At 40.3% G+C, this 27,041-nt stretch overlaps 1 protein-coding gene across 1 annotated transcript in view; it reads left to right on the forward strand.

The window, feature by feature from the left end:
* Positions 1-4,021, forward strand: part of LOC131293061 (cuticle protein 21-like) — a 39,579-nt gene extending 35,558 nt beyond the window's left edge. Inside the window, exons 2-4 of the mRNA XM_058321144.1 lie at positions 2,764-2,844; positions 3,361-3,477; positions 3,671-4,021. Of these exons, the coding sequence (XP_058177127.1) occupies positions 2,764-2,844; positions 3,361-3,477; positions 3,671-4,021 (549 nt within the window). The remainder of the gene's footprint in view (positions 1-2,763; positions 2,845-3,360; positions 3,478-3,670) is intronic.
* Positions 4,022-27,041: the final 23,020 nt, after the last annotated feature.

The following is a 27,041-nucleotide window of genomic DNA, read 5'->3' on the forward strand; positions in this document are numbered from 1 at the left end:
TTACTTGAACGAAAAAAAAGGCCACCAACCTTACGTACTCTTTGATTGATAATGGACCAAAACCGGGCCACAAGGTTGGCGGAAAAATCCCCCCTCCCCCCCCAGGTCTAGAGGTCACTCCAAGATTACCATTTAGACGAGCGGATCAGATCAATGACATTAATGCTAATGATGCGATTTCCATTCCCGAGCTCGCCGGAAGTGCGCCTTCCAGCAGTCGATCGGGGCGAAGGTAATCGTGAAATCTGCACGATTTTCCACCATTCACCATCATCACAATCCCACCCCTCCCCCACCGTAGAACGGAAGTGCGGGATTCATTTGTTCGTTACATGAATTTAATTATCACTTGGCTTCGTTTTATTACTTCGTTCGGTCAGCATCGTAAGAGGAGGCAAATGAAACTCCCAACTGACCCTGAATAGAAGTTTGGTTTAACCTCAAATAGAATAAAATGTAATAAGTAAACAGATCCTGAACACAGAAAAAAATGGCTGTTTGTTGTCGTTTAACTCACCAAAGTGTAGCAAGGAAACAAAACGGTCCCGAAAGCCCCAGCTCGGAGGCTTGTAACCGCGTAAATTAATACATTTCTTAAACATTCCCTCGGCAAGCTCCGTTTACATTTTCCCGCACTTCCAACATCAGTCCAGTCCCACTTCCCTTGATTGATGCTGGTTGCCTTTTTTTCTTGTTTTCATTTTTGGCGTTCTATTTTTCATCCCCCCCAGGAGAGTAAATAAGCAAGCGAATGAACCGCGTCCGTTTTCGCCTCGGTGACGCTAATCTGCTCATCGTTTGCGCGAGTGCGCTCGGAAAATTCGTTGGCCAATTTTTACATCACTTTTCCCATTCGTCCGTGCAGCGTACGAAGGTTGTTGGCAGCTGTGCACTTTCCCAAAAAAAAAAAAAACTTCCATTTTCACCTTCTCTGGACATGGTTTTTAATTCGTGTTTCTTCGCCATTTTCCTCTCTCGCTCGGCTTTCGTGTATCGATCGTTTATTTTCTGGTGGTTTCATGTTTTAGTTTTGTGCATTATTTTGCTCCATATTTCGCGGGGAATAAATCCATCGTGCGCAAAGAAAACCATCATGTACGAGATTTTTCGGTGCCCGGTACGAGATAGAACTCTTTCTTTATAAATCATAAATTTTCTGGTGAACTTGTTTTTCAGCCAAATGTTCTTCGACGTGATCGACGTGAGGATTTTTTTTTGGAGCATATGAAGTTATCCAATTTTTCTCGTTCGAGCATTCTCTGTTGTTTTGAATCACTTGAAACTTTAAAGTACCTCCGAGGGAATATTTACGAGCCAACGGGAAACCGGATGTGTATTATTTATTACGCTTTTACGCTCTCTTTTGCTCATGTTCCCTGGAAAGGCTTAAGGACTTCTATAATATGTTACTTTCGGGGAAAATACCAATAAATTTGATTCCATAATCCTTTAATTGAGCGCAAACAAAGTTTTCCTGTTTCAAATCTGCTTACTTGTCGAAAGCCTAAAAGATTCGTCTTGCAAACAAACTTCCAAGTTTTTTATTTCCTATCCTCTCCGTACCGACCTTGTTTTGTTAAGCCATCGACAAACTTTGTCAATTAACCAATCGGGAGCTTTTCCCTCACAATTTGACAAAATGGTCTTGTTTTGGAATCCTTCGTCCGTGCTTTTGTTCGGAAAACGCGCGTCCTTAGTCCGTCCCTCCACCAGGACCAGGGCCGATAGTGATTAAACGATTTTCCGTGTCTCTCTTTCATAATCCCGATCTGTTTTTGTTGTTCTTGTTCGGCTTCAGATAAAACTCGCTCGGCAGGACCTATTTTAAAAACAAGTTCCAAAGATTGTTTGATTTTCCTTTCCGTCTCCCCAGCAGTTGACATGACTGGGGTCCTGAAAACTTCACTCCCCCTCCAACAGCTGTGAGAGGTGTTGTTGATTTCGGTCCACAATCTTCTGCTGAGCCTGCTTAGATTGGCTCGCTACCATCGGGACTACGTTCGGAACAAAGGAAGCTTTTCGAAATGTTTTTCCAAAGCAGCTCCACCTTAAAGTATCGCCAACGTTCGGAGCCGGAAAAATAAAGATCCAAACTGTCGGGTGGAGAACGTTCGAAAACGCTCGTTCCGTAGAAGCCAATAAGGTATCAATTGCAAAATCATTCCCCGGTGGAATGGAACGCATTCGGGGAAATTCGACATCGACGACCAAGCACAGTCTAGGGCTGGGTTTCCACTTCGCTTCGGCGTTGGAATGGACGTCCTCTGGGTGGAAAAGGGGACAGGGAAAATGTAATATTGTTTCTAACGAACTTTCTTTGATACCGCGGATGGATACAGTTGGCTCGATTTGATGTTGCGGCAAGTGAAAATTTAATTTGACCAAATTGCTAACGTTGTAAAACCCACCCACAAAGATTGCCGTTAATGGAAACATAAAAGCTTCGTGCCGTGCGGCGCTCTTCCGGCTGAGCGATTTGGTGGAAAACCGAAAGGAAAGGTCCCACCGTACCATAAAGCCAAATGGTCTTGTACATCGTTACCTTGGAGTTACCGGGAAGAAAAATAAAATTCTCATCAGCACCGTGACACGAAAGAGACTTAAAGATCATTGCTAAATCGTCCGTTTCGTTTAACTCCTTCATTCATTATCGTTTCCTCCTGCTTTCTTTTATTTACTCTGCACGCTCCTGATGGAACATTCCGCGATCCTGATGTTTGTGACATTTCTATCACCGTCCATTTATGCGCCGCCCGTCAACAGGTATTCGTTGTCCTGGCCGCCGTCGCCGTCGGTGTTAACTCGGTCGCGATCGGAGTCGCCGCCCCGGCCACCCTCGTGAAGGTAAGTAAAGTTCCACACCCGGGAACAATCCGGCGCCGGAAATGCCATCCTCCGTCAGATTGCCGCCAGGTGGCCTTTGGTCTTTTGTTTTCGGCTCGGAACGGACGGTTGCGGGTGCGGTCGGGTGGAAAGTTTTTAATTAATTTGCACCTCTTTTTAAAACCCACGCTTTCCGGGCAGTGTAGGTGTTTTTTCCTGTGAACGCTTTCTCGAAGCGTTTCGTCGGGGGTGAAAGAAGTTGTTTGCTTTTGCTGATTTTCCTAGGTGATATTTGTCTTTCACAGATATTTAATTCGATTCGTTGTTGCTTCAGGGCCAGCGTTTCTATTTCCGTACAGCTCGAAATTACTTTTGAAGTTTTCATTCACGTCGCATCACCCACTGCATTTTGTTTCGATCAGTTTTGGACCGTTAAACAAGATTTTAATTAGCTTGTTTACGTAACGCAGGGTTATGAAACGCGCCTTTCCGTTCCACTTAAACTAATTTGATTTCGATCTGTTCGGTTGTTCGCAGACGGAAGAGTACGATGCTCACCCACAGTACAGCTTCAGCTATGACGTCCAGGACTCGCTGACCGGCGATAACAAGCAGCAGCACGAAACCCGCGACGGAGATGTTGTGCAGGGACAGGTAAGCAGGTTTTCCTAGAAAATCCCACCCACTTGTCTTGAGTTTGCAGTTGCATTTCTCCGTGCATTTTATTTTCCACGAGAATGACATTTTGTTATCCTTGAGGGTATTACATCTCGATTGCATACATTGAAAAGCTCAATTCGACGGTTTTTCATAATTTTCCACTCTTTTCACCCCTCCCTCCCTCCAGTACTCGCTCGTGGAACCCGATGGCACCCGTCGCACCGTCGACTACACCGCCGACCCCGTGAACGGATTCAACGCCGTCGTTAGCAAGACCGCCGAGCATGCCGTCGTGAAGACCGTCGCCGCCGCCCCCGTCGCCCACGCCGTCGTGGCCCACCACGCCCCGGCCGTCGCCGTGGCCCACGCCCCGCTGGCCTACCATGCCCCGGCCGCCACCGTCGCCTACCACCATGCCCCGGCCGTCGCCGTTGCGCACGCTCCGCTGGCCTACCATGCCCCGGCCACCTACGTCTCGCACGCCCCCACCGTCCTCTCGCACGCCCCCGTCCTCTCGCACGCCCTCTACCACCACTAAGCGTGGTGACGATCGGTGACGATCCGTCGGGTTCCCGGGGGCGCAACTCGGGACCCCGGGCGGAACGCGACTCAGGCCATACGCACCGCACACAACCAACACGCACGCACGCACGCATTCTCGAGGAGTACTCTAGTGTAAACGTTACGAAGCGAAAACAAGCTCGGATGGCTCAGATTTTGTTCTGTTTGATTAGTTTTAGTCGATGCAAGTTTTGGAACACAACAGTATTGCAGTATTAAGTACTTTATTTCTTACTATTTCAATCCGATGCATCTAATTTTTTCCCTCATCCCTCAACTCCACGTTCTGTTTAAGTTTTTTCTTTCATTTCTCCATGGGATCTCCATGCAATAATACTCAAGTATCGGGGGGGAAATCCCTTGATCTACTGTAGTACGTCTTTACCTTCTACTGTAGCGATGAAATAAAGTATTACTGTCTGCCCTACTACGTTTCGCACGATGACGTGTAAGGAAAACTATAACAAATGTTTTTGATAGTTTATGTTTCCGAAAAAAACTTCTCAAGTATATAAATAAGAGAAAAACCTGGCTAAAACGAGGTCGATCGCTGTAAGAAAATCTCTTTTCACTCAAAATCACTTGTAGGTAAGGATAACGTCCGCAGGGTAAAAGTTGAGTGTCTAACACGGTACTAAAATGTAGACAATTTGTGGACTAGGAAGAAACATTACATGGGACTCAAGCACCACAAAGCAGCTCCGACCCGTGATAACAACGAGTTAAACCCAAGTACATTGTTTCTACTTACGCAAGACTTTCTTCAAGCCCTTCACTTTTAGTGCCCGATAGTAAAAATTTAATGTCCTTAATCCTACTCCACCCTATCCCGGGGCTCATTCCGACTGCTTGTTGCTCCCTTTTATCTGTTGCATTCCGTTTGTCGTTCTGTTCAGGGTTGAAACGAAAAGACCATTAACTTGCAACTAAATTGCATTTTACTTTTGCGGCTCACATCCGCACACGGAAAACCAAGCCCCGAATGGACTTTCATTTCTAGAAAGCTTTTTCCACACCCATTCTCTCAGCTCCGAATCTCCCACTCTGGGCTGGCAAAGATGGCCAAGGGGTTTTGTTTGGTTTTTTTTTTGTTTGATGATCCAACGATAAAAACTTTCACCGCAAGACGTAAGGATTCCACCCTGAGTTGTAAAACTATTTCGCAATTATCGTTCTCCTCAGGGCGAAATATTCAACATCAGTGCGTCAGGGCGTCGACGAAGGGTAGGCCGTAAACTTGTTTAGTGGCCGCTCGAATGTGCAACTGTTGAGCCGATACATTTTGCTTCGCAAAAGGTTACATTTGAGTGCAGTCAAGCTGGATGGCGAGATGGTTGTAGGATTAAATTTCACCCTCAACCGTTGAAATCCTTGGCTTCTGGTAAAAGTGTTGTACCTTTTTCCCCCTTCGTTAGCCTTAACTAGTTGTAGGCAACTCCATTCGTTCACACATAAAATACAATCCCTCGTGATTTGAGTTAATAAAAAACGAATCTAAATAGATACAACTAACGAAAGGTGTTCTTGCAGCTCGGACCTGTGAAAGCGAAACGAAATATATGTGAACATATTTCATCCTTCCAGTGAAAAGGAAGAGGGTTAGCAAGGTGCTCAAATATTTATACGATGGGTGGACAAAATAAATTAAAAACCAAATGAGGAGAGCAAAAAACGAATCACTATCCAGCATTCCGATACACCTTTGTCCAGGACGGGCAGAAGGACACGACAGGCCGGAGCAAATAAAACCTCCAAAACATATCCCAACCCGCGTTTGGGTTGACCGAAAGTCGGGCAACCGAAAAAAAAAAAGCGAACCGCAGAATTCACCTGAAAACACCCCTTTGCGTACGTAACTCGGACAAACACATGGCATATGGTTATTTTCTCGGCCGTACGAATTCGCCCTGGGTTTCCGTCCCTCGTAAGGAGGTTTTGTCCGCTGTGAGACCCTGGAGGCTACCGGCTGCTTTAAGGGTGAAACTAACCTACTGGAGATGAAGCTCGTTTTCCCCGTCCTGTGTGATAAATAAGAGCTTACCTAATCGTGGGGTTGGGTACAGTTTTCAATTTCCAAATAAATCCTTGCGTACCTCCTTGGGGAATGGGTGTGCGGTTTTTCGGGCTCCTCCCGGGACGACGGGTGTGGAAGTTTAATATTGGATGGATGCCAAAATTTAGCCACCCACAAATCGGACCCAATGGGAATCGGTAATCTCGGAGGGTCAGTGTTGGTAAACCGTGTCTTTACCACGATGCTGCTGCAAGAGCCATCACTTAGCCCGCACGGTGAGGATCTGGCACGTTTATGGTCAACCGCACAGCCGTATGTCATCGGTCGGATTACGGCTTCACTTGAAAGATCCTTCCACGAAAAGAGATTTCAATCACATTCTCTAGCAACGCATTTTTTGTAACAGGTGATTTTTGTTCACTTCACTTTAATTGATGCACTAAATTCACCATAACGGTTTTAACTGTAACAATTCACTTCACATTGATTGATATTTTTTCTATTTGCTTCACTTTGAGTTTGAAAACCTTAATTGAACATCCCGTTTTGCTTTCACTAAACAGCACTTATGAACTTCCAATATATTTGAAGCACCTTCACCATTTGAAAAAGAACATTTTGTGATTAAATCCAGCAGAAATAGGACTCTACTTTTCTCCTCGTTTTATGATCAACTTTACACTTCATTTCTCAAGACGTTTGCAAGGCTTTCAAAAACTTTAATTTCCTTTTTCGGGTTCGAAAGAGGAGGATCAAAACGATAAGCATTGTTGAATTCAAGCTAAGGAAATTGGAACAGGAAGTGTGCCACTCAATGGGGATACTATATTTCCTTCGTTAGTCCAATGGCTCATCAAACGTTCGCCGAACAGCATAAATCATCCTGCACACTTCAACCGAACCAAACGCGATGATTTGGACCGAAAAACTCGTTAAGATCTTACGTGAAATATATGAAGGAAAGAAAATAGATGCAAGAAAAGAAATCTAGCGCTTACCTCAAAAGAAAACCCAAAGAAAATTGCGATAAACTAACGAAAAGAATCACGAATGGGAAAGGAAACTATTCGCACGGGAATGGACCGTCCCGGGATCTGCACAATGGAAACCCGGTGAAGAAAAATTGGTGAAACGGACAGGAAGAACAAAATATTTCTCTTGCCCAAACCTCGCTCCCATGCAGGAAATCCTTTTCCTGTCCAGCGGGCGATGCGATGGGATTTACGTGCATATAAAGCCAGCGGGCATCCAATCTCATGCACAAACACACAAACACACACACACACACACTCACAGAGAGAGGCACATGCGCCACGATTGAACATCGACACGGCCAGTTGTCAAACTTTTGAAAAATACTTCTTAAGTGGGATGCAAATATAAATAAATTAAAGCTCAGGTGAGTAAAAGAGCTGTTAAAAGATTTTTTAAAATATACACAAAAGAATGTGTTAAAAATTTAAAACAAACTTCAAATCCCTTGCCAATCTCTCCATTTTCCTTGCGCGATATAATAAAATATTCAAAAAACCGATAAGCTTTAAAAAAAACCATCACGAGCACTAGGTACCATTGACATGGGATGGTTTCGAGATCACTTGAAACGCGCCAGCCGTTCGGTGCAACTTTCTGCAGCGAAGGAAATCCACCGGAGAAGACGGGAAACCCTTCCGTTAGGCTACGCAGCCGCGAGCGAACTGGCAGGTTTAAAAAACAATTCCATACACCAGCATCGGTGAGTCGAGCGGTAACTAAATATATCCATGAAACCCAACATCCTCCTGCCGTCCTCCAGACCGACAACAGCTGCCGAGGACTTCCGGAAAATGTGTCGAGAAGGAGAAAGCACGAGCGACCGGGCGTACGGTGTGAGAGAAATAATACTGGTGGCTCTGGGAGGGCCACAGTTTGGAGATGCTGGTCGACCAGCTGGTTTGAAGTTCAACCCATCCAGGAGATGTGAAAATAACACAACGCAAAACACACGCACGTACATACAAAAACCATCCTCCAAGGATCCAGACGAAAATTCCAATACGACAGTGAAAGCACGTTCCACAAATAATAGAACAAACCGTCGGCTTAAGGAGCGAAAGCGTCGTGCTCTCTTCGTGACGAAGGAGAGGCAATGATGAGAAAATTCCTTCTAAGCGTGAAGTGAGCGGAAAATTCGCATAAGGGGAGTTTTTTAATCAGCAACCCGTAATCGTGTTGTTTTTATTCTAATCTGGTCGGCCTGGTATAAGTAAATTGTGGTTATTATACATTCAATGAAATCAATATAAATAATTTAAAATATTGGGAAAAGCTGAAAACTATTTGTTTCTAAAAGCGGGTTAACGAACACTGCTTCACATTTTCACATTTTCTCCCACACACAATTCAGGCACCATAGCATTTTCTCACTCTCATTCTCGTCAACGCATTTCACTCAGCTGTTTGTCTCATTTTCCACACATTTCTGCTCTTCGCTTGCGGTTGCCTAGCAATGGCAGTAAACGAATGCATCACGGGCATTCACAGCTGTTCAACGCTCCTTAAAAGAAGTGTAAACAAGAAAGAGAAAGGACACTCGAACCAAAGAATCGCGGTTTTATTCGCCAGTTTGTGCTTCAAGAAATCGAATTCTGCGAAATGGAGGTATGAAATGATTGAGTAGTCCAACTATGAATTGTGATATTCACACGCCCCCATTTGTCCAATAAGTATAAACACGCAGTTTAGCAACAAATTAATTTTATTTATATAATATTTATATATAAATTATTATATTGTAGTGTGTTTCTGTTGTTTCTTCCTCCGCACTTCACCATTATCGCTATTCTTTCTTTGTCTCACTTGTTTCTCTGGTTGTTTCGCTGACTTTTTCACTGGGACTTTTTTTGCTTTCGTTTATTTCATTGTTTTTTCTGTTTTTTTTTATCAGGTTTTTTTTCGTATCTTACCGTAAGTAGCCATTTCAGTGTTTGTCGTGTTGAATCAACTGTACTGTTTGCATTCTTATTCTTTACTCATTCGCCATATTTGCGATCGTTTGTTTTCGCGTGAGTAGTGGTTGTGCTGCGTGTTGCTACCAAAAAAGTTTGCCAAAATCATTTTACCATCTCCGAAATATATGTGTATGCCCACCCCATGGCTTAAGGAACCTGCGTTTGTCGAAGGTTTGCCCGCCTTCGAACACTGATACGAGACTTTATTCTAAAGCTCGGTATTTTCCGTTCCACCCATCCTAAAATTGCTCCATTCCAGTGGGACATTCGGTTCGATCTTAAAACATACACACAAAACTAAGGTTTAGATTAATCCAAGGGTTTGAATTTTGCTGGAAATTTACATACAATTCTACGCTCCTAAATACACATGTTTTTTTTTGTTTTGTTTCGCATTAAGTAGTTTCATGATAGCATCTAAAAAAGATTTTAATTTTATGTTTCCCCTCCGAACAACGTGGCAGTGAGTGCCAATCGCTCGAGAAAGGGTAATTGTAAGAAGTAGAATAATTTATATAAGCTTCCAAAGACAATAATTTTGAGTTTGCTTTGAATATCGAAACGCAATTCTACTGCGCGGTACTGAAGCCGAACATAAATTTTCATCAAATGCCAAACTGATAAGATCTCCGCCGGAGACCGTATTTAAATTAAGGTTTGTTTTTGTTACTTTTATCGGCTGCCGCGTGCATCGTATGTATATTTCACTTGTTTTTCCCATTTCCTGCAGTTTTCGGTAGTTCTGTCGCTTCCTAGCTCGCCCGTCTTCATTCTTCTTTCGGTCTGGTCTCTCGCACCATTCGGTCAGTGTCTGTGTATCCACTTCTCGTCGATTAATTTAATTACATTGTATTTAAAATCACAGATATAATCTATTATTTAATAATAATTCTCTTTCACAGCTGTATGAACAGTTGGTTTGCTTTGGGGAGTTAAAAGGAAAATAATATTCAGTATGAACGGGAAAAAGTAGAAAGTCAACAAAACGATTAGTTTGAAAGAAGCGTTTCTGTTCCACGTGCAACGCTTCATAAGTAATGTGGCACACTAGCTCCACCAGTCAACGTATAGGTAAAACTGTGCAACTATACATTCAAAAGTACGTTAAAACAAACGAATTTAGTCACGAACAAATAAAAACGGGCTCAAATGTTATAAAACATAGCGCAGCAAAGAACCCTTCTTTAAGACAAGGACATCACCATTAAATCCATAGGACACGGTATGCTACATCTTGTTTGCGTTTGATTACACTTCGTTTACATTTCATCGTAAGGCTCGAGAGATACTCCAATATGAAATATATTGTTTACGTTTCGTATACGGAGGTAATATGAGTATACTTCTTGATTCTGTATTCCAGCATTACCGGTGGTGATGTCCTTAGGCGTCGTCTTGAGCCACATGGGCAAGAGGCGCGCACATGGAGAGCGCGATCAAAGGGATCAAACGCAAAAGAGAATACCTTTCCCAACACTCAAACCAACTGTAAATCGTATAAGCATTAAAATGAAATCATTTACCTCAGCTTCTACTTTCAAATGATAGAGTAGAATAACATAACTTCTGCTGTAGGATTTGGGGAGAGCAGTGCGTATCGTGATTTCGTATCGCTCGTACCGTTCAGTTTTGTAACGTGATCATCGACAGGTGTCAAGATCATTGCTAGCAGCATAGGGTGACACTAAGTTGCGCTTGGTTTTGTTTCATTCTTTGTCCTTTCGTTAGGCGTGTCTCTTAACTCTTCCAGTTTATCTCTACGTCGTTTCGATTTTTTTCGGTGCTTGGTAAATAATTTTGACATAACGGTGAACAAAATGGTTTAATCTATGAGCATCTTCTACGGTTGATGATTATGACGTTGCTGGGGATTGGCCAGCAAGAGAAGAAAATATACTTCTTTGCCTTGATCTTTGCAGGACATTGATGGTGATAGTGACCGAAAACAGTATTGCATTTGCTTCTAGCAAACATTTTTGTGTCTCTTTTTATGGTAGTCCCAGAGATCGTTTCTGAACCTTTCTTCGACAGTCCAAATCTTCTTTGTTTTCCTGTTCCTCTTTTGCTTACATCGTGTGTACATGAATGTGTTTCCGTGAGTACAAGAGTTATGTGTGTCTATGTTTGCATCTGTGGGCAAATTTATTAAATCTATTTCTCATTTCACCTTCCAAAATAGTCTGTACCAACTAAACACCTCTCTACTTATTTTCGAAAATTTCTAAATGTTACATCTTACGTATGTTTTTTTCTGCCTTTTTTGCATGCCCCCTTTCAAGCACCCACCCGCACGTCCTAGCTAGTTCATGTCTTTCCCATTTCATTATACTTCTCCCACACCGTTTTCTGTGATTTTATTTTGTCGATTTCTACTACTTCTCGTACCTCTTTGCATAGGGTCCTCACGTAAAAGTTGTCTTTTTCCACACAGATAGGATCGTTTCTCCTGCTATTTTATATAAGGTTTTTCTTCACCACTTCCACACGCGTATCACTCTCGATGCTTCTACATTCATTATATCGTTTCACCTCTGCTTGCGCCGGTGATGGTACACACAGTTCGGTAAAAGTAAATCTGTTAATTACAGTTAGCTTACATACAAGGTAAATGTACTTTGTCGGTTTACTCTCTAACTGCTTCGTGCTAATCTTATCTTTCTCGCCCTACCAATAAGGTTGCTATATCTGATTTGTTGTCTCTCTGCTTTTCTTTTGTTTTACAGCAATAGTACTTGCACTTTTATTTTTCTCAATTTCTTCGTCTAATAGGTTGCAACTTTGCCTTTACGTGCTAATGTTTATTTTTTCCTTAATTTGAACCCTGAAATTTTGTACTTCCGAAAAGTATGTGTATGTTTTGTTTTTCGTTTGTGTTTGAACTGTTTCATGCGTACCACTGCAGAGTCGATGGTAAAAAATACATAGCGAAAACGAGAGTGTACGAAAGTGGTGGCAACTTGTAGAAAAGATGTTGCTGGTTAATGGGTTGCTTGGGGGTTTTGTGTGTGATTGCTTTGTTTAAAAAAACATGAAATTATCACTAACCGAAACACTAACAAATGCGATGTGGTTCGTTTTGTCTTTAGTCGGTGAACTTATGAGTTTCATATTGTTCCATCATTGTTTTGTTGATTTTGATTAAGCTAGATATACATTCGCTTGTTCTCTGCCCACAGCATGTTCTTTAGATTTTGTTTGTTTATTTGTGTTTCTAAACAAGTTTGTACTTTTTTGTCTTCGATTATGGTGCCTCGGCAGCAATGGCATTTTTCGCCGGTTTTTGTCCCTTTTAATCGTTTTACATCTGTACTGCACTGCTTGATGATTACGTTTTCAGAATGTTGGGAAAAATCAACAATTACATGAGGGGAAAACGATTACGATTTCAGTAGTGAACACTCCGGAATCTGGGTTGGAGATTCTCAATAGGGAGCGATGTAAGGTGAAGAAGTGTTGTGCAGGTTTTTAAGAAATAGTAGCTCCAAAGTTTGTGTTATCTACTAATGATGACGTCTTTATGTTTTTTCATATTTTCTTCTTCTTTTTTTTTACTTCATTGCTCATGGTTTAAACTACACCGAAACATCTAGGGGATAATTTTAAGTATCTTTTGTCGTCACTTCTTTTGTTGAGTCCACTGCTTGCCTTTCCTATTTCAATCCACAGGCATTGCATTCACCTTGTGACAATCTCTTGCACACCTACACACAATGCCAAACTTTGTATTTTCAATTTTAATGATAGGTCCTAAAAGTATATGCGTTTATACCTTCGTTTTGTGATTCTTATCGTTTCTCTCTTTGCTCTGGTATACCATATGAATTTTGAACTATTCACCATCAACTTGCTTAGCTCTGCTTGGTTTGTTTATTTTTTTTGGTGCTAGAGCCTGGTATCTTTCAGTATGTTTTTTATATTTTTGATCGTATCTCTTGGGTTTTGTGAGTATTTTTGACCGTTTCCTCTTACCATTCCCTGCCGAATGTCTACCGGCAGGGTGTTTTGTTTCGTATTTCCTGGAGCGCGGATTGACTCCGCCATTGGGTAGCATTTCGATCTGTATGCTCATGTGCGACGATTATTGTTAAATGTAATTTTTCCCTTCACCCTCGTCGTAAAATGCCTAAATACTTACAATGTTTCGCTTTTCTAATATAGATATAAATTAAAGTTTTAATCCAAAATTGCACCTTGCTCGATCGCTTTCTACGCTTACTACACTACTTGTCCGGCGCGGTTCTTACCGTTTGCTTGCGCCTCGTAGAGTTCAGTATCTGGACATTTAACCATAGTATAGCCTCGTGCCACAAGTATACACATAACGTCACCGTCACACACTAACACACCAAATAGTTTCCCGCTGGAGTAAGCGACATGCCGGAGACTTACTCTTAATGGATAGATTAGTATTTATGCGTTGTCTCTAAAGATAGGTTGTGTTATACAATTTTGTCTGGTATATCCTTAGTAAATTTTCTTTGTCGTACATTTTTGCTTTATGGCCCGCCCAAGGAAAAATCCGTTTTGCATGGTAGTGTAGTGCTGTGACGACCCTTGTTTATCAGCTCACGATGTAGTGAATCTGTAGCGGACAGTTTCATATTTGCGACTGTTTTACACTTGATTGTTTACCTTTTTTGTGTCATGGATCTTTGCTTTGAACAACGAATTGGTTGTTGCTTTTATCTGAGTGCAATGCCATCTGATATTGAATGGCTTTGAACGTGGTGACATGCTGTTGAAAGTTCTCTGTAGACATCTGGCATCACCGCACTACACGATTGATTTACGCTCTCGAAGATTTCAATGTGCAGCAATAATTTGAAATACGAAGGAATAAATTAAAAACACAAAACCAATGTAACGAACCGTACACTGACTTGATTTGTGTTTTAAATGTTGCCTCAGCGGTTCTGGACGGTTTATATTGTATGTTGACGATGAACATCTGTGTTTGTGCTTCGTTTGTGCACTGGAGCATAACTGGAGTTTGGTGAGTCATGCAAAAACATATGAGAATGCTGTCAAACATTTTTGGGGTATCTGTCACATTGAGAAACTGGCAAGCTGCGAAAGAAATCAAATAAAAGAAAAAAAAATTGGGACGACAAGCTAAAAAGAGTACAAAAAATAAATTAAAATCGATCGAGGGATGCAAGAGGAAAACTTAACGAGAGACACACATAGTGAACAAAGGAGGAAATTAAACATCGACCCAAGGAAATCAAACAAACGAAACCATTGAAACCCATAAGCAAAAGAAGAGAAACTAAATAATACGAAAAATTGAGTTTTATTCGTTTTCAGCTTTTCAATGTATCTTTTTCCTTGCATTATCGTTATAAAGTTTAGTCGATACCGGTTTTATCCTCATTGTACAAACGAACAAAGTGTTTTCCCCCCTTTTTAGTTGTTACAGGCGATTTGTATGTCTTAAATTTTTTAATTATGTTCTTTTTTTACACTTAAACACTTGTTTTATCAGATGCTTACTGACGTAGCTTACGGTTTTTGCTTCTGCTTATCGAACAAACATAATACACTTAAAAATAGATCGAAATTAAATCAAACCTTATGCTAAATGAATTTTTAACAAACCAATAACTATCAAAATAAAGTTCAACCAAATACCGTCCCACCATTTCTCAACAATGGTAAATGCAAAGCTTGCAGCGTGACGTGCAGATAGTATTAGTTGGCATTAATGGTCCACCAGCAGTTTGGAGTTTATCGTTTCCACCCTCCTGGATGCTGTACATGTTTAGTTTAGACTCCAGTGCGAGCTATAGGAGCTGTTGACCCGTTGTAGAGTTTCCGTTCTGGCCAACTACAGCGCTTTCGGTCGATCTCGCAAGAACGGATCTTTTGAACCTTCGCTGAACCGCCCAAAGGCGATGGGCAGTCCAACTTTCTTCCAGCTCCTTCGATCGGTTAGCGTCCGATTCACTTAAACGCTACTTTTTACAAGTTAGCTGTCTGCTCAACTAACGTAAGCACCACTTTCCTTTCTTGCGACGGCCTAATTAAGAAGATTTGGTACCGCGTACAGGAAGCTGTTGACTCAACGCATTCTCGGAACCCATCCGGATATCACCCATATGTTCAAGCGAACTGTATTGGTAACTTGGTTGATATCTGCATTTCTATACGATTTTCCCGACGATGTTTGACATCGATTCTCATATGTTTTTGCTCTCTTGAATGTTTCATGTACTTTTTATAACCGAGTTCTATATTTTTTAGATGTTTTTCGTGTCCTTTATCCTTTTCTTTTTTGCGCATTTCGAACCGATTTCGTGTCGTTTCATTCTATTGCTTAATTTAGTACAAACTCTTTTTAAGATGATTATTAGCCCAAAACCAAATACTATATTTACCCCGAAATAATTGGTCAATTTAGATCAGACCTGCACGCTAAGTTGTAATACGTAGCTTTGTGTTAATTTTGTTGATATTTTCGGTGAACGCCTAAACGTGTTTTATGTACTAAGTTTAATTTTTGCTTGATTCCGTTGCCTACTTTGATGTTCCATTCTGCACAGTTGATTCCGTTTATGACGGCGGTTGGGTTGATTTGAAAGTGTATTCGCTTTTCAAAACCATCGTGAACGTTGATGTTAAATTACAAAATAAATCGGTAACAAACGCACAGCGTCAACGGAGTTTGCAAAAGAACTGTTGATGGGAATAGAAGATACGCAAAAAAACAAAATTCATGCTTCTTGTTGCGATCGTCGGTAACTCATAACTCCACTTTAGTGGGGAAGATTGTGAAAAAGCATCATGTTGACACCCTTACGAACAGATTAAAGTGGCTGCATTGGTTCAAAAGAAAGAATAATAAGTGTTTCGAACATTAAAAGCTATTTCAATTACAAGTTTAAACGGTGGGATTAAACATGCGGTACAGGACCACACAGCAAAGTCCTTCGGTAAATGGGACCCGACGGGAAAGAAGACCGCAATCCGACAGGAGGTCGATAAAACTAAATGGAGGGATGGGGGATGGATTGGGATATCAAAAGCATGAATCTTGTCTTTATCATTTCATTACTTTTTGCGTAACTGAAGGAAAAACCAAGGGGGAAAGGGATCGTGTTTCCTTTTCTCAATCCGTTTAGCGCTGCTCGAGTATGACAAATCAATTCAGATCTTTTTCTTGTTCGCATTTAAGCAAAATGATACCATATTAATGTCGTTTTGGTTCGTGTGTTGCGGTACGTACAGTTTGCAGAAGCCAACGCATACACGTGGGGCACCACGGGCACAAGTATTCGGTAGGAAAATTATTGTTCTACTCTTGGCCCAAGGCTAGCGCTCCAAGGTGAGTAAAATAAACGTTGTTAACAGATAAATAAATTAATAATGATGTGTAACACACTCCGCAGCAATCGCTGCAGGTCGTCAGTACTGTATAAGGGTACTGGTTTGAATTGCTATCCGGTCTCTGCCATGTATATTCTATTTTGTGGTTTTAATCTGTAAATAGCACTTTCACGCATGGTTGCATTCTTGATTACGTTTCTTTTCTTTTTTTTTGTTGATTAGTGTTGATTCGCTTATTGTGTTTTTGTCGTTTCTAAACAGAAGAAACAACGTACGATTGTTTGCGATTTACAAATAAGGTAGAGTTCTTTTTAAGGGTGTGTGCTTCCGCTTTGATTATTTCTATCTTGCTTGGCTTGTTGGCTTGTCTTTGTGGGTTTGATTTCCAATTTAAATAAATAAATAAACTATGCATTTACAAGACACTGTGCCTTATACAGTACAGTAGTTTACTGTATCGTTATGTTTGCGGAACCAGAACTGATCAGCCGGTTTCCATCGCTCTTATTTGACTGATTTGCCGCACCGTTCCGCTGCTATTATTCGTGGTAATCTTTCTGATGGAGAAAAATATGCTGCACTGGCAAAGATGCACAAAGGAGAATGCAAATAATCAACATAACATAACATAACATTCGGAATACTGCGCTTATCTGCTACTACTGTTCTGGTTTTTTTAGTTTTATAAGGCCTTTACGAAGGCGAACGATACCGGACGTTCGGGAGCCGAGGGGGTAGAAGGGTGGCGAACCACAGTTCGCGCCGTCCGCTGTCACCGTGTGTCGCAAACTCTGGCCTCGGGGCCATTATTATAACTCTATTGGTTGCATCATGTATGTTTCGGTACGGGTTTCGCGTACGCAGCAAACACGGAGAAATATCTAACTCAAAGGAAACGTAAAGCAAATGGGGCATTCGTAACCGTCAATAAAAACTAACATCCTATATATTGCATTGCCGTACACACATTAACATCTACTGAGGTAACAATAAATAACAGTCTCATCGGTTGGCTCCTATGAAAAATACGGTCCACGGTTGTGCGGACGCTGCGAAATGGGGTCCGTTTTGCGACACACTCCACCCCCGCTTCACCGACACGTTTGTTCGTTCACTTTCACTTTTCTTCTACATATATGGTACACTCGCACGGGTCCACGGTGGGTGTGTTGGGATTGGTATCCTTTCACACTCCCGTGCCGGGCCCGCGCAAAGAAACGAAAAGTATTAGACTAGCTTATTGCATAGAATCCATTTCCCTTTGGCGGTCCCTTCCAAAGACGAAGTTCACGTCACCGGAAAAATGGTGAGGTATTTACACTGATTTGCATTTACTCCTGTTGGTATTAATCCTGGTATCCTGAGCCAGCGGTGTCACGCCCTTTGCGGTGTGTGGGAATGATCCTTCCCCATCCGACACATTTCGTTCCGTTCCGTGTTGTTGCGAGTTGCTGCGGTGCTAAAGTTTGCGTCTGTTAAGCCTCATCCGCTGTTTTATAGCCTCGAATGGTTCACCTTCGACGGTAGCCTCGATCGGTAGCTTCGGTAGTGTTGTAAATGTATACGATAGGGTTCTAGTTTTTTTTTTTTTTATCTACTCGGTAACGGCCTCCTAAGTTCGGGAGAAAGTATCATTCACTCTACCGCAACGAAAGTGACACCAGCCCATTTATTTTCGCTATTTCACCTGTCGTTTCGTGCTGTTTGTTTTGTTTTACCTTTAATTTTGCCCACTGAAGGAAAGATTGTTTGATTTTTGGTATACGTAGATGTAGATGTTTAACTGTGTTTGTTCACGAAAAGCAATCCAAAAAAAGGTATTCCAAATGTATACGCGTCGTATCGGCAATTTTCCCCTATTTTCTAAAGCGCTATCCTTGTGTACGTGCCATCAATCTCGACTCCGGACATCGAAGGGTTGATTGAACTTTTGATGCTGCGGGGGGAGGAGGAAAATTGTCGGGCTTCTTTTTGAAGAATTTTGAATTTTTAACATCCGTATCGCTGTGTCGTATTTCTCACCGCTTGCCGCGAGTGGCTGTGTGTGTAAAAGTGTAACTTTCCAATGTTTACTCTGTTATCGCTCGTATCGTTTTCGTTTCCCGCTTGCGCTAATCCCAGGCTAAAGTGGAACTGCAAACGGGGTTTTTAAAAAATCCTGAAAGTTTACGTATCTCTTTTGTCCGCTTCCCCGCTTTCCTTTCCTTTTTTTGCTGTGCTTTATGCTCTTGCCATGGCGCCAATCATCGTTTTCTTAAAAGCAACTTCTTCCCGCCCAGTTTAAGTATATCTTGTTGCACTAAAAGCTAGATAGTATAGAATCTAAAGATAATTTTGCCCTTTTTACTTAATTGCAAAAGCTTCTCGACCATTGCTGTCTGCCGTCGGTCTGCGTTTCTTTTCGTTCCCACCCGGAAAATGAAGTGCTCCGGCGAAGAGGCGAAGGAAACTACGCACTAAGTTTAAAACGGAAAACAATTTATGCAACTCAACACGTGGTTGACACGAGTGTCTGAGGAACGAAGGAACTAAAACATTAAATGCCACAAATTAGAACAAATAAAAAAAAACGTAAACATAACTTTTTTTCTTCCCGTTTCCTGAGAAAAGCCAACGATGTCCTTCCTGCCGGTATGAATGGGAAAGGGAAAACTGTTCATACAGTTGATGTTCGATTCGTTTTTTTTCCCTTCCTCCATCTGCGCTTCTCTTCTCTGCTCTCGATAGTGGCTTCATCTGAACCCACTCCGCTATTTTGATGGTTTTCTCTCGGTTGCTTCTGTTTATTCGTATTTCTTTACATTACAATCCTTGCACAATTGTAATCTCATACATGCTAAAGTTAATCTACAATGTTTTATTACATTTTTATTGTACCTGAGTGTGTTGCACTTGTGACTAGCTGAGTTTTTTCCTCTTTTTCTTACCCTTTCTCCCATGCTTACTTATTACTCTTTCCTCTGGCTTTCTCTTATTCAGAAATTTCTGCCCGCTTTACAAATTATTTGCGAAAAACAATCTGATAAAGCAGATGGGGAAAATGAAACTAACTCGGGGTGGATTGAATTTAGCCAATTATGCGAAAAGACAAAAAAAAAATACAAAAATCATGAAACCTAATGAATGGCAACGAAACGATGTTATAATATCAGAGACTGAAGAGAACGAAAAGGAAGGTATGAAATGTTGCCCCAACTTAATTGCCGTTTCCGTTGTCCTCTTCGCATTGCTCGATTCCTTCACAAGCCCGCAAACCATCCATTCCGAAAGTTATATGTATAAATACTACGCCGCCCCTATCATGTGGAATTACTGCCAAAAATTGTTACGCTTTGCAATGGTATTTCCGAAAAGGGACTGGGATTTCTAAATAGTTTAAGCCGAAAAACCTATATTACGAAACCAGAGTTCCTAAATGGCGTTTCCAAGAAACTCGCTCCACTACGCGCTCGATGTAAACGTGGTGACTTTGCAATAGTGAATCGAAAATGGTCGTTAAGATTGAAAAGGAAAAAACAAACAACAAACGCACACTCAATGTTACACATCATTACGGTTATCGTATTCGTTCGTCTTACTTCGCTGCTTCACCTCTCAACTCCGGTATTAATTTTGTGGGTGACTTAATTGCCTAAAAGAGTTTATCCTCGTTTTAATTTTGTGTGTGTGTGTTTGATACACTGTTTTGACCGAAAGAATCCGTGTCGATCCGTAGCAATATATCCGTACTAGCGCCAACAAAAAACAGCAACGAAAACATCATTTGTTTACTCTTTATCCCACTCGTAATTGAATTTAGAATTTTGTTTAGTAATTTTGTTTAATAATTTTGAAAAAAAACTTTCGCTTTTTTATCCGTATTGCCTAAAGTTTCTATTTCTATTTTACGTGATACGCTTTTGCTCACTTGTTTTACCTTGCGCTAACTAAATTTACTTAATTTCATTTTTTTTTATTTATACATGCCAAAGGGGGGATTTGCCAAAAATAGTTGTAGCGTGTTTTTTTTTCATTTCTGCATCACTTCGCAACAGCTACAACATGATCGTGAACCAATAACTCAACATATACCCAAACAATTATCAAATTATTGCCGCTTTTCGCTGTTGCTTTTTCTTCTGCGCACGGACTGGTGAGTGTTTGTTTGTCAATGCCTGGTAGTTGTTGCCTTTTCTCAATTTTACTTTAATCTGCACTCAATTTTGTCGTATAGTCGTATTCGCCAGCAGATACATGTTACGGGTTTTTGTGTCTCTTTTTCGTTCGCTGGTTTTACTTTTCTTTTCTTGTTACAGTTTTGCCAAATGCATCTTTTCAAAATCTCTCCACTCTCAATTCCACCGGAATTTTGCACATATTTTTGCATCTCTTCAGTGTTGCTATTTACACAAACCAAACAGTTTTTATCAGTTTTAGGTTCTAGTCACCACTCTACATACATTTGTTGATTTCTACAGTAATTACCGAAAGTGTTAGTATTTTTGTAATTTTTTCACGAATAATTCTACGATGTGAGACAGCTTTGTGCATTCAGCGCTTTGCGTCGTACATCTGTGACGTTTTCTGATAGTTCCCAAACTCTTCTTACATTAGTAATTTTATATTTTTGTGTATTTTATGTGTTTCGCGACAACGCCATTTACTTCTCCTTTTGTTCCATTCGTATCTTTTGTTGTTTCCATAAATTTACATCGGTGACTAAATTTTGCTTCCACAAGGGTAATTAGTACTTTTTATCGTTCTACTTAGTACGGTTAATCTCGCTTTACGATTTGCGGACTGGTGCGGACACGCCTTTGCTTTTGTTATGGTTTTCTTCCTCGCTGCCAAAATTTAATTAAATTAAATTTCCATTTCTGCCGAGCTATTTTATAGCTTCGATATTTGCTTCCATTTCGCATTGTACTGCATGTGCGACCACAAGATGTGACCTCAATGACGGTAGAATGACAGCTCCTCCAAAGTGGTATCCTTCGGAAGTTGTGCTTCCTTGCTTCGCTTCATTCTTGTTCATCGTCTGTTTGGTGGAGCCCCAGTGCAAACTACCTATTTACATGAGATTATTCCATTCGTTCCCTCAATGCGCTTTTTGTTTATATCAGGACCTTAATAATTAAACTTTTAAAGTGCTCGCACTCTTTTCAACCTTTACGCATACCATCGAATATGTTTTTTTTCTTTTTTGTTTGTTTGCCAACATTATTTGCTTTTTGTAATATTCATTTTCCTTTACAATTTTACTTCTCTCCAGAACGCTTGTTCGCAATTTTGCATCGTTTTCTTTTTTCTTGAACTCCTTCCTTTCTCTGCTACCATTTGTTTGTCCACGTGTCATCAATTTTGCCTGTTGCCCAAATTATGTTTCCGCCAAATTTCCTGGAGTCCGTGGATCCAGTTTAGGTACCGTCGTTTGCTACATACACTTGTTTTGTTTTTTTACGATTCTGACCATGCCAAACCTTGAACAGATTATTTTTCTCTTCGCTTCCGTTTTCGCTTGCTTACCACCTGCTTAGTGCTTTCCGTAAATCATCGCATCACGAACTTTTACCGCCAAAAACTGAAGTAATATCGATATTCCCATTCGTCCGACTTAGTTTCCATTTTAATTTTTCATCTAACGCACCATCGTTTTCTTTTCGTTTCCATTCGCCGAAATTATGTGACAACCGGGTTAACGTAGGTAGCATTTTGAAATGTTAGCAAGTTGAAAGTCCAATGTTTGCTGCAAACACATTAAACGTTAAATTATCTCCAATGTCCTTCGTTTTTTTGCTTTAACACTAGAATACATTGCTTTGAAAACTTGCCCGAATGCTTTTTAGGGGTCATTTTGACCCCTATTTTGAAAACGCTATAACTTCACCATTTTTGAAGATTTTTCAAATCCGTAAACTGTTACGTTTTAGTATATTTATTGACTATCTTTTGGCGTTTTTAATTTTTTGATGTACCACTTCAGCATTTCGCTAGCTCGGTGTATAACAAAAAAGATCGTTATGAGTCGAATTTTAATCCTTTTCAACTTTTATTCTTTGAAAACGTATCATGTAAATTACGAAAAAAAGTGTGCGCTATGATGTTGATATATTAGGCCACCTTTGAAAAATAATTTCATGGTTTTAACTTAACAAATAACGCCACAAATTGATCTTGAAGATGTGGATTTTAACATTTTCCATAGGAAGTTTCCGTTCTGCGCTTTGTTCCGTTATTCCGTACGCGAGCGTTTCGAAGCGTTATGCGCGATGCGTTACTATGAGAATTGGCGTTATTTTTAATCTTTGCGGTCAATTTATGGAGTCATTTGTAATGGCAAAAATACGATTTTATTTTTGAAATGTTGCTCAACATACTAACTTTCTAGCGCACACTTTTTTTCTAGATTGACATCAAAGATTTTGAATGAATAAAAGTTGAAAAAAACGCAATTTCGACCTTTTTTGCTATACACCGAGCTAGCGGAATTATGAAGAAATTCATCGAAAAACCAAAAACGTCAAAAGATAGTTAACAAATATACTAAAAAGTAACAGTTTACGGATTTGAAAAAAATTCAAAAATAGTGAAGTTATAGCGTTTTACAAGTAGGGGTCAAAATGACCCCTAAAAAGCATTCTAGGTATAGTCACGTTGGTTCTCGGAACTGGTCGAACAGAAAAATCTGAAATTTTTGTTTTAGATATAACTTTGGATTTTAAGAAAAGCCTTATTTTTTTTTGTAAAAATATTCAGCCGTTTTCGAGATATTAAAATCGAAAACTGCGTTGGGGTCAAAATGACCCCAGTTTGGATTCTAGTGTTAACTGCTCGGTGTCCCAGAAGCATATTAATGATTTGATGTGAGAACTAAAGCTTTGAGAGCGTACATACGCTAAACAAGAAGTGTTGTGTTTCATTATTCCATCATGACGAATAACTGTGACGGTTGATGAAAGTCCAAGTTTTCCACTTCATTGATTTTGTGTGCCTTTGCTTCACATTGTTTCATCACCCTTGTAGTCTATTTGAATTGTTTATCGATTATTTTTCCATGTTGCAACCTGATTTGTAAATGTCTTTGATGTACGTACGTAACATTATTGGTTTTGTCGCCTTACGACGCCTTATTGATTAAAATCAAGAGCTATTCAAAAAACCTAAAACAAAATGGCGTGTTCGATAACGCGCTGTTTTTTCCCTATTACTACAGTACGTGGAGGTAGTTGATTTCAGTGTTCATTCTTTTTGTTTTCATTCGTGTTCGTATTCCTATGACAGTTATTACTTTAACTCGCTTTTTTTCTTCTTCATTTGATCGCTTATATACTTTAATGGTTGCTTGTTTAAGATGTAGGCTTGTGTTTCTGTGTTTCGAGTTCTTTAAGGTCTATTTTTTTGTTTTTCTTTTACCGGTGCAACCGTGAGCCTATCTTAGTTGTATGCTTTCGCTTTGGAAGAAACCAGTTGTAGAGTATGTAATGAGAAAAACTAAAACAAAGTAAATTGTTGAAACAAGTTGTAAAATGAATAATACCTACAGGTGTTATTTAAGAGTGTTACAGTGTAAATCATAGACCGTAATGGGCATTTAAAAAAATGTCTCGCCGGAAAAATAGACCCGTTTATGTTGGCAGTTGTCTTTAACTATTTAAATTGCTTTCAATCTCTTTCTCTGCTCATTTACCCTCCTACACATCTTCGTACTATCTTGATATAACAGTTTGAGTAAACAGTTTTGTATAACGGAAAAAATATGCATTCAAAAGTAAGCAGTTGTTGCAGCCCTAGAAAAGAGAAACAGGTTATTCGTTCAACAAGAAACTTAAATCTGCTGTGAAGTGCGCTCCCTGCCGGAGGGTATCGCCCAGATTTGTTTTACATCACCACCCGCTGTCGGCATGGATGATGTTGTTAGTGAGCTAATACAACTATTATCATTATCGACGATGATACAACGGATCATGCGTACGAAGTTTTAACTATCTGTTTTTCTTTTTCTTTTTAAAAATTGAACTAACGGATTCTATTTCGTTAAAGCGTTTCTCGTCTTACATAAGGGAAGGTTCAAGGGAAGCATATTTATCTCTGTTTTTCTTCATTTCATGTTCTTCTTACCATTCTTTGTGAGTGTGGAGTTCTTCGAAAAACAATACGTAAACGGAATAACCTCCGTGAAAATATCGAAATAAAATAGGAGAAAACTCAAATAAAAAACAATCTTACCAAACTATTGTACAAGAAAATAAAAACTCATCTGTGTCGTTTGACGATACATAACATAAGAACCATGGATAGCATCTCTTCAATTACTGTTTTGCCTCTACTTGTTGATTCTGCGGTATTCATGTTGCGGTAACTTCGGTTCAAAGTAATGGTAAAAATAATACCCGTGTGTTTATATACATATGATTAAAAGAAAAAAAAACAACTTAATGACAAAGGAAACTCCACCCACCATGATAAATGCATGTGAATATTGCCTGCGAACATTCATCATTCAATCTGTTCCTTGTGGTACTGATACTAAAAAGCTTTGCTCGATTCATATACTGTACCCTATGTGTCAATTGTCTAGTTCCGTGATTTTTCATGCTTGCCTCTATTTGCGCTGGTTATGGATTATGTATCGTGTTTGCTTTCTCTCTATCAATGAACCCCATTAATTTGCGTTTATTTTCACTAATTCAGCTGTTTTGTCTTTTTCCTTCTTCATTACGAGAGTTTCTCGAGTCCCATTCGAGGCTGCGACTCCGGACGCGGTGATAAGTGGCGTGTGCACAAACTCGGATTCGAGATGGATTCGCTTCAGACTCTCCTTTTTCTTGACCACAACGTCCGGAAGATTTGCTAGCCCCAGACACGTGCATTACGATCACTTCTCTCCTTCCCAGCAATGTACGATCGGCAGAGTGAAACGGAGACCGACGAAAACAGTATAACTGTGGCAGCTTTTCAGTACACAATCCGACAACGAATTGGCAAATTCTGATACTTCTGAACAAAATAAAATGCATACTCCAGGGATATGATGTTAAAGAATTGATTCGATCGAAGAATAAAGGAAAGGAAAGGAGAGGTGTTGTGTGTGTTTATGAAGTATTGTTGCTGTCTAAGTGCTTGTTGTGTTTGGTTCGGTTCGCGTAACTAACTGTGTAATGCTATAAAAATGAGATCATCAACAAGTTTGTATGCTTCTATTGTTTTGTTTTCTTATTTTTGAACACATAACGCTCCGTCCGCCCTTCGACAGGCCAGCATTAGAAGTGTTCAACGTGGAAAAGATTGTAGCTTTTTAAAGAACAAAACTACACTGTAATCTTCTGTTCCTTTTTCGTGCTTCCCGAGTGCAAACGTACACTATTCCAGCAATGTGTTCCCATCAATCAATTAATAACCGAACCGGAACATATCGTGGGCTAGTCGGCAGAAGTAGAAACACTAGTATTTGTTGTAGTATTTAAGTAGTAGTAAGAACAGTATTTAAACTAGAATCGTCTATTTAATAGGCACCAAGTTTCCATTGCATGTTGTTCCATTAGGTTTGCTCTTCTGTAGAAGATTCGAACAGGAATTTGCTTTGACAGGAGATTCCAATGAACAGTGTCGGAATCGTATGCTTGCAAGTATGATCACACTATTGTACCGGACACTACTACTCTCAGTCCGGTTGCATTTGTCAAACCGGCCAAGCATCGGACGAAAGTTTCCGATTCCCCTGGCAGTGTTGAGAAGGAAGGGTTTATAAGTTGTCTGTGTATTATGTTCGTCTTGAGGCTTGCCTCGTTCGGAACGCATATTGATCTTACACCTTCTTTACTTAGCTGCTGCATGCTTGCTGATCCTGTGTCATTAAACCTGTGTTGCTATTTTCCTTCTGGTTTTGTAACTCCCTATTCCCTTTTAACTGCGCTGTACAGGTTCTATGTAGTTCAGTAGATAAGGTTTTAAATATACCTTTCATATATGCGTAGTGTATATATGCCGTAGTTAAATATTTCTCATTAACCTATCGATTCCAACTTATCTTCCCCTCCCCAAGTTCTGTTTCCCTAGTTTCATCTCTTATTATCAGCAGGTACATGTGTATTATTCTTTAAAAACGTCTCTATTATGTTCTGTTCTCGTTGCTTTGCCCCTTCCAATTATGATACAAGTAGTCACGTTAGTAGGATATACACCGCATGCCACCATGTGCCGCACGGCTGTACCTCCTAGTACCTCGCTCGCATGCATTACGATGGAGAACGAAATCCCCGGAACTAAATAAACGACTCATCACGGCGTGAAACAATTGAAATCAACTGATCGTTTGAAACTAATCGTTCGCCGTTTTCAAAGGAAATGCAAATCTGATACTATATAAAACAAAAACGTCAATAAACAGACGCCGTGTGTTGCGTGTTGTAATGACATTTTGTAAACGAAAAAAAAACGAAAGATAAACCAAACATATTATAATCAACTATTCGTTAATATTTCCTATTACCCTATTCCCTTCCTCGGCTAAGTATATACTTCTCATATATTAATTAATGTCTGTGTACTGCGATTTGTGTTGAGTTACGTGAGCAAGATTCTGGTTTTGGGGCCTATTACTTTGTTGGTTTGTTTGTCCCATCGGTTTCGGCAAAAAGTATGTTCCATATGTACTCAAACAAATCTATATTTAATGACACTTGTGGTGA

Source organism: Anopheles ziemanni, chromosome 2 (assembly GCF_943734765.1).
Source record: "Anopheles ziemanni chromosome 2, idAnoZiCoDA_A2_x.2, whole genome shotgun sequence".
NCBI classification, from domain to species: Eukaryota; Metazoa; Arthropoda; class Insecta; order Diptera; family Culicidae; genus Anopheles; species Anopheles ziemanni.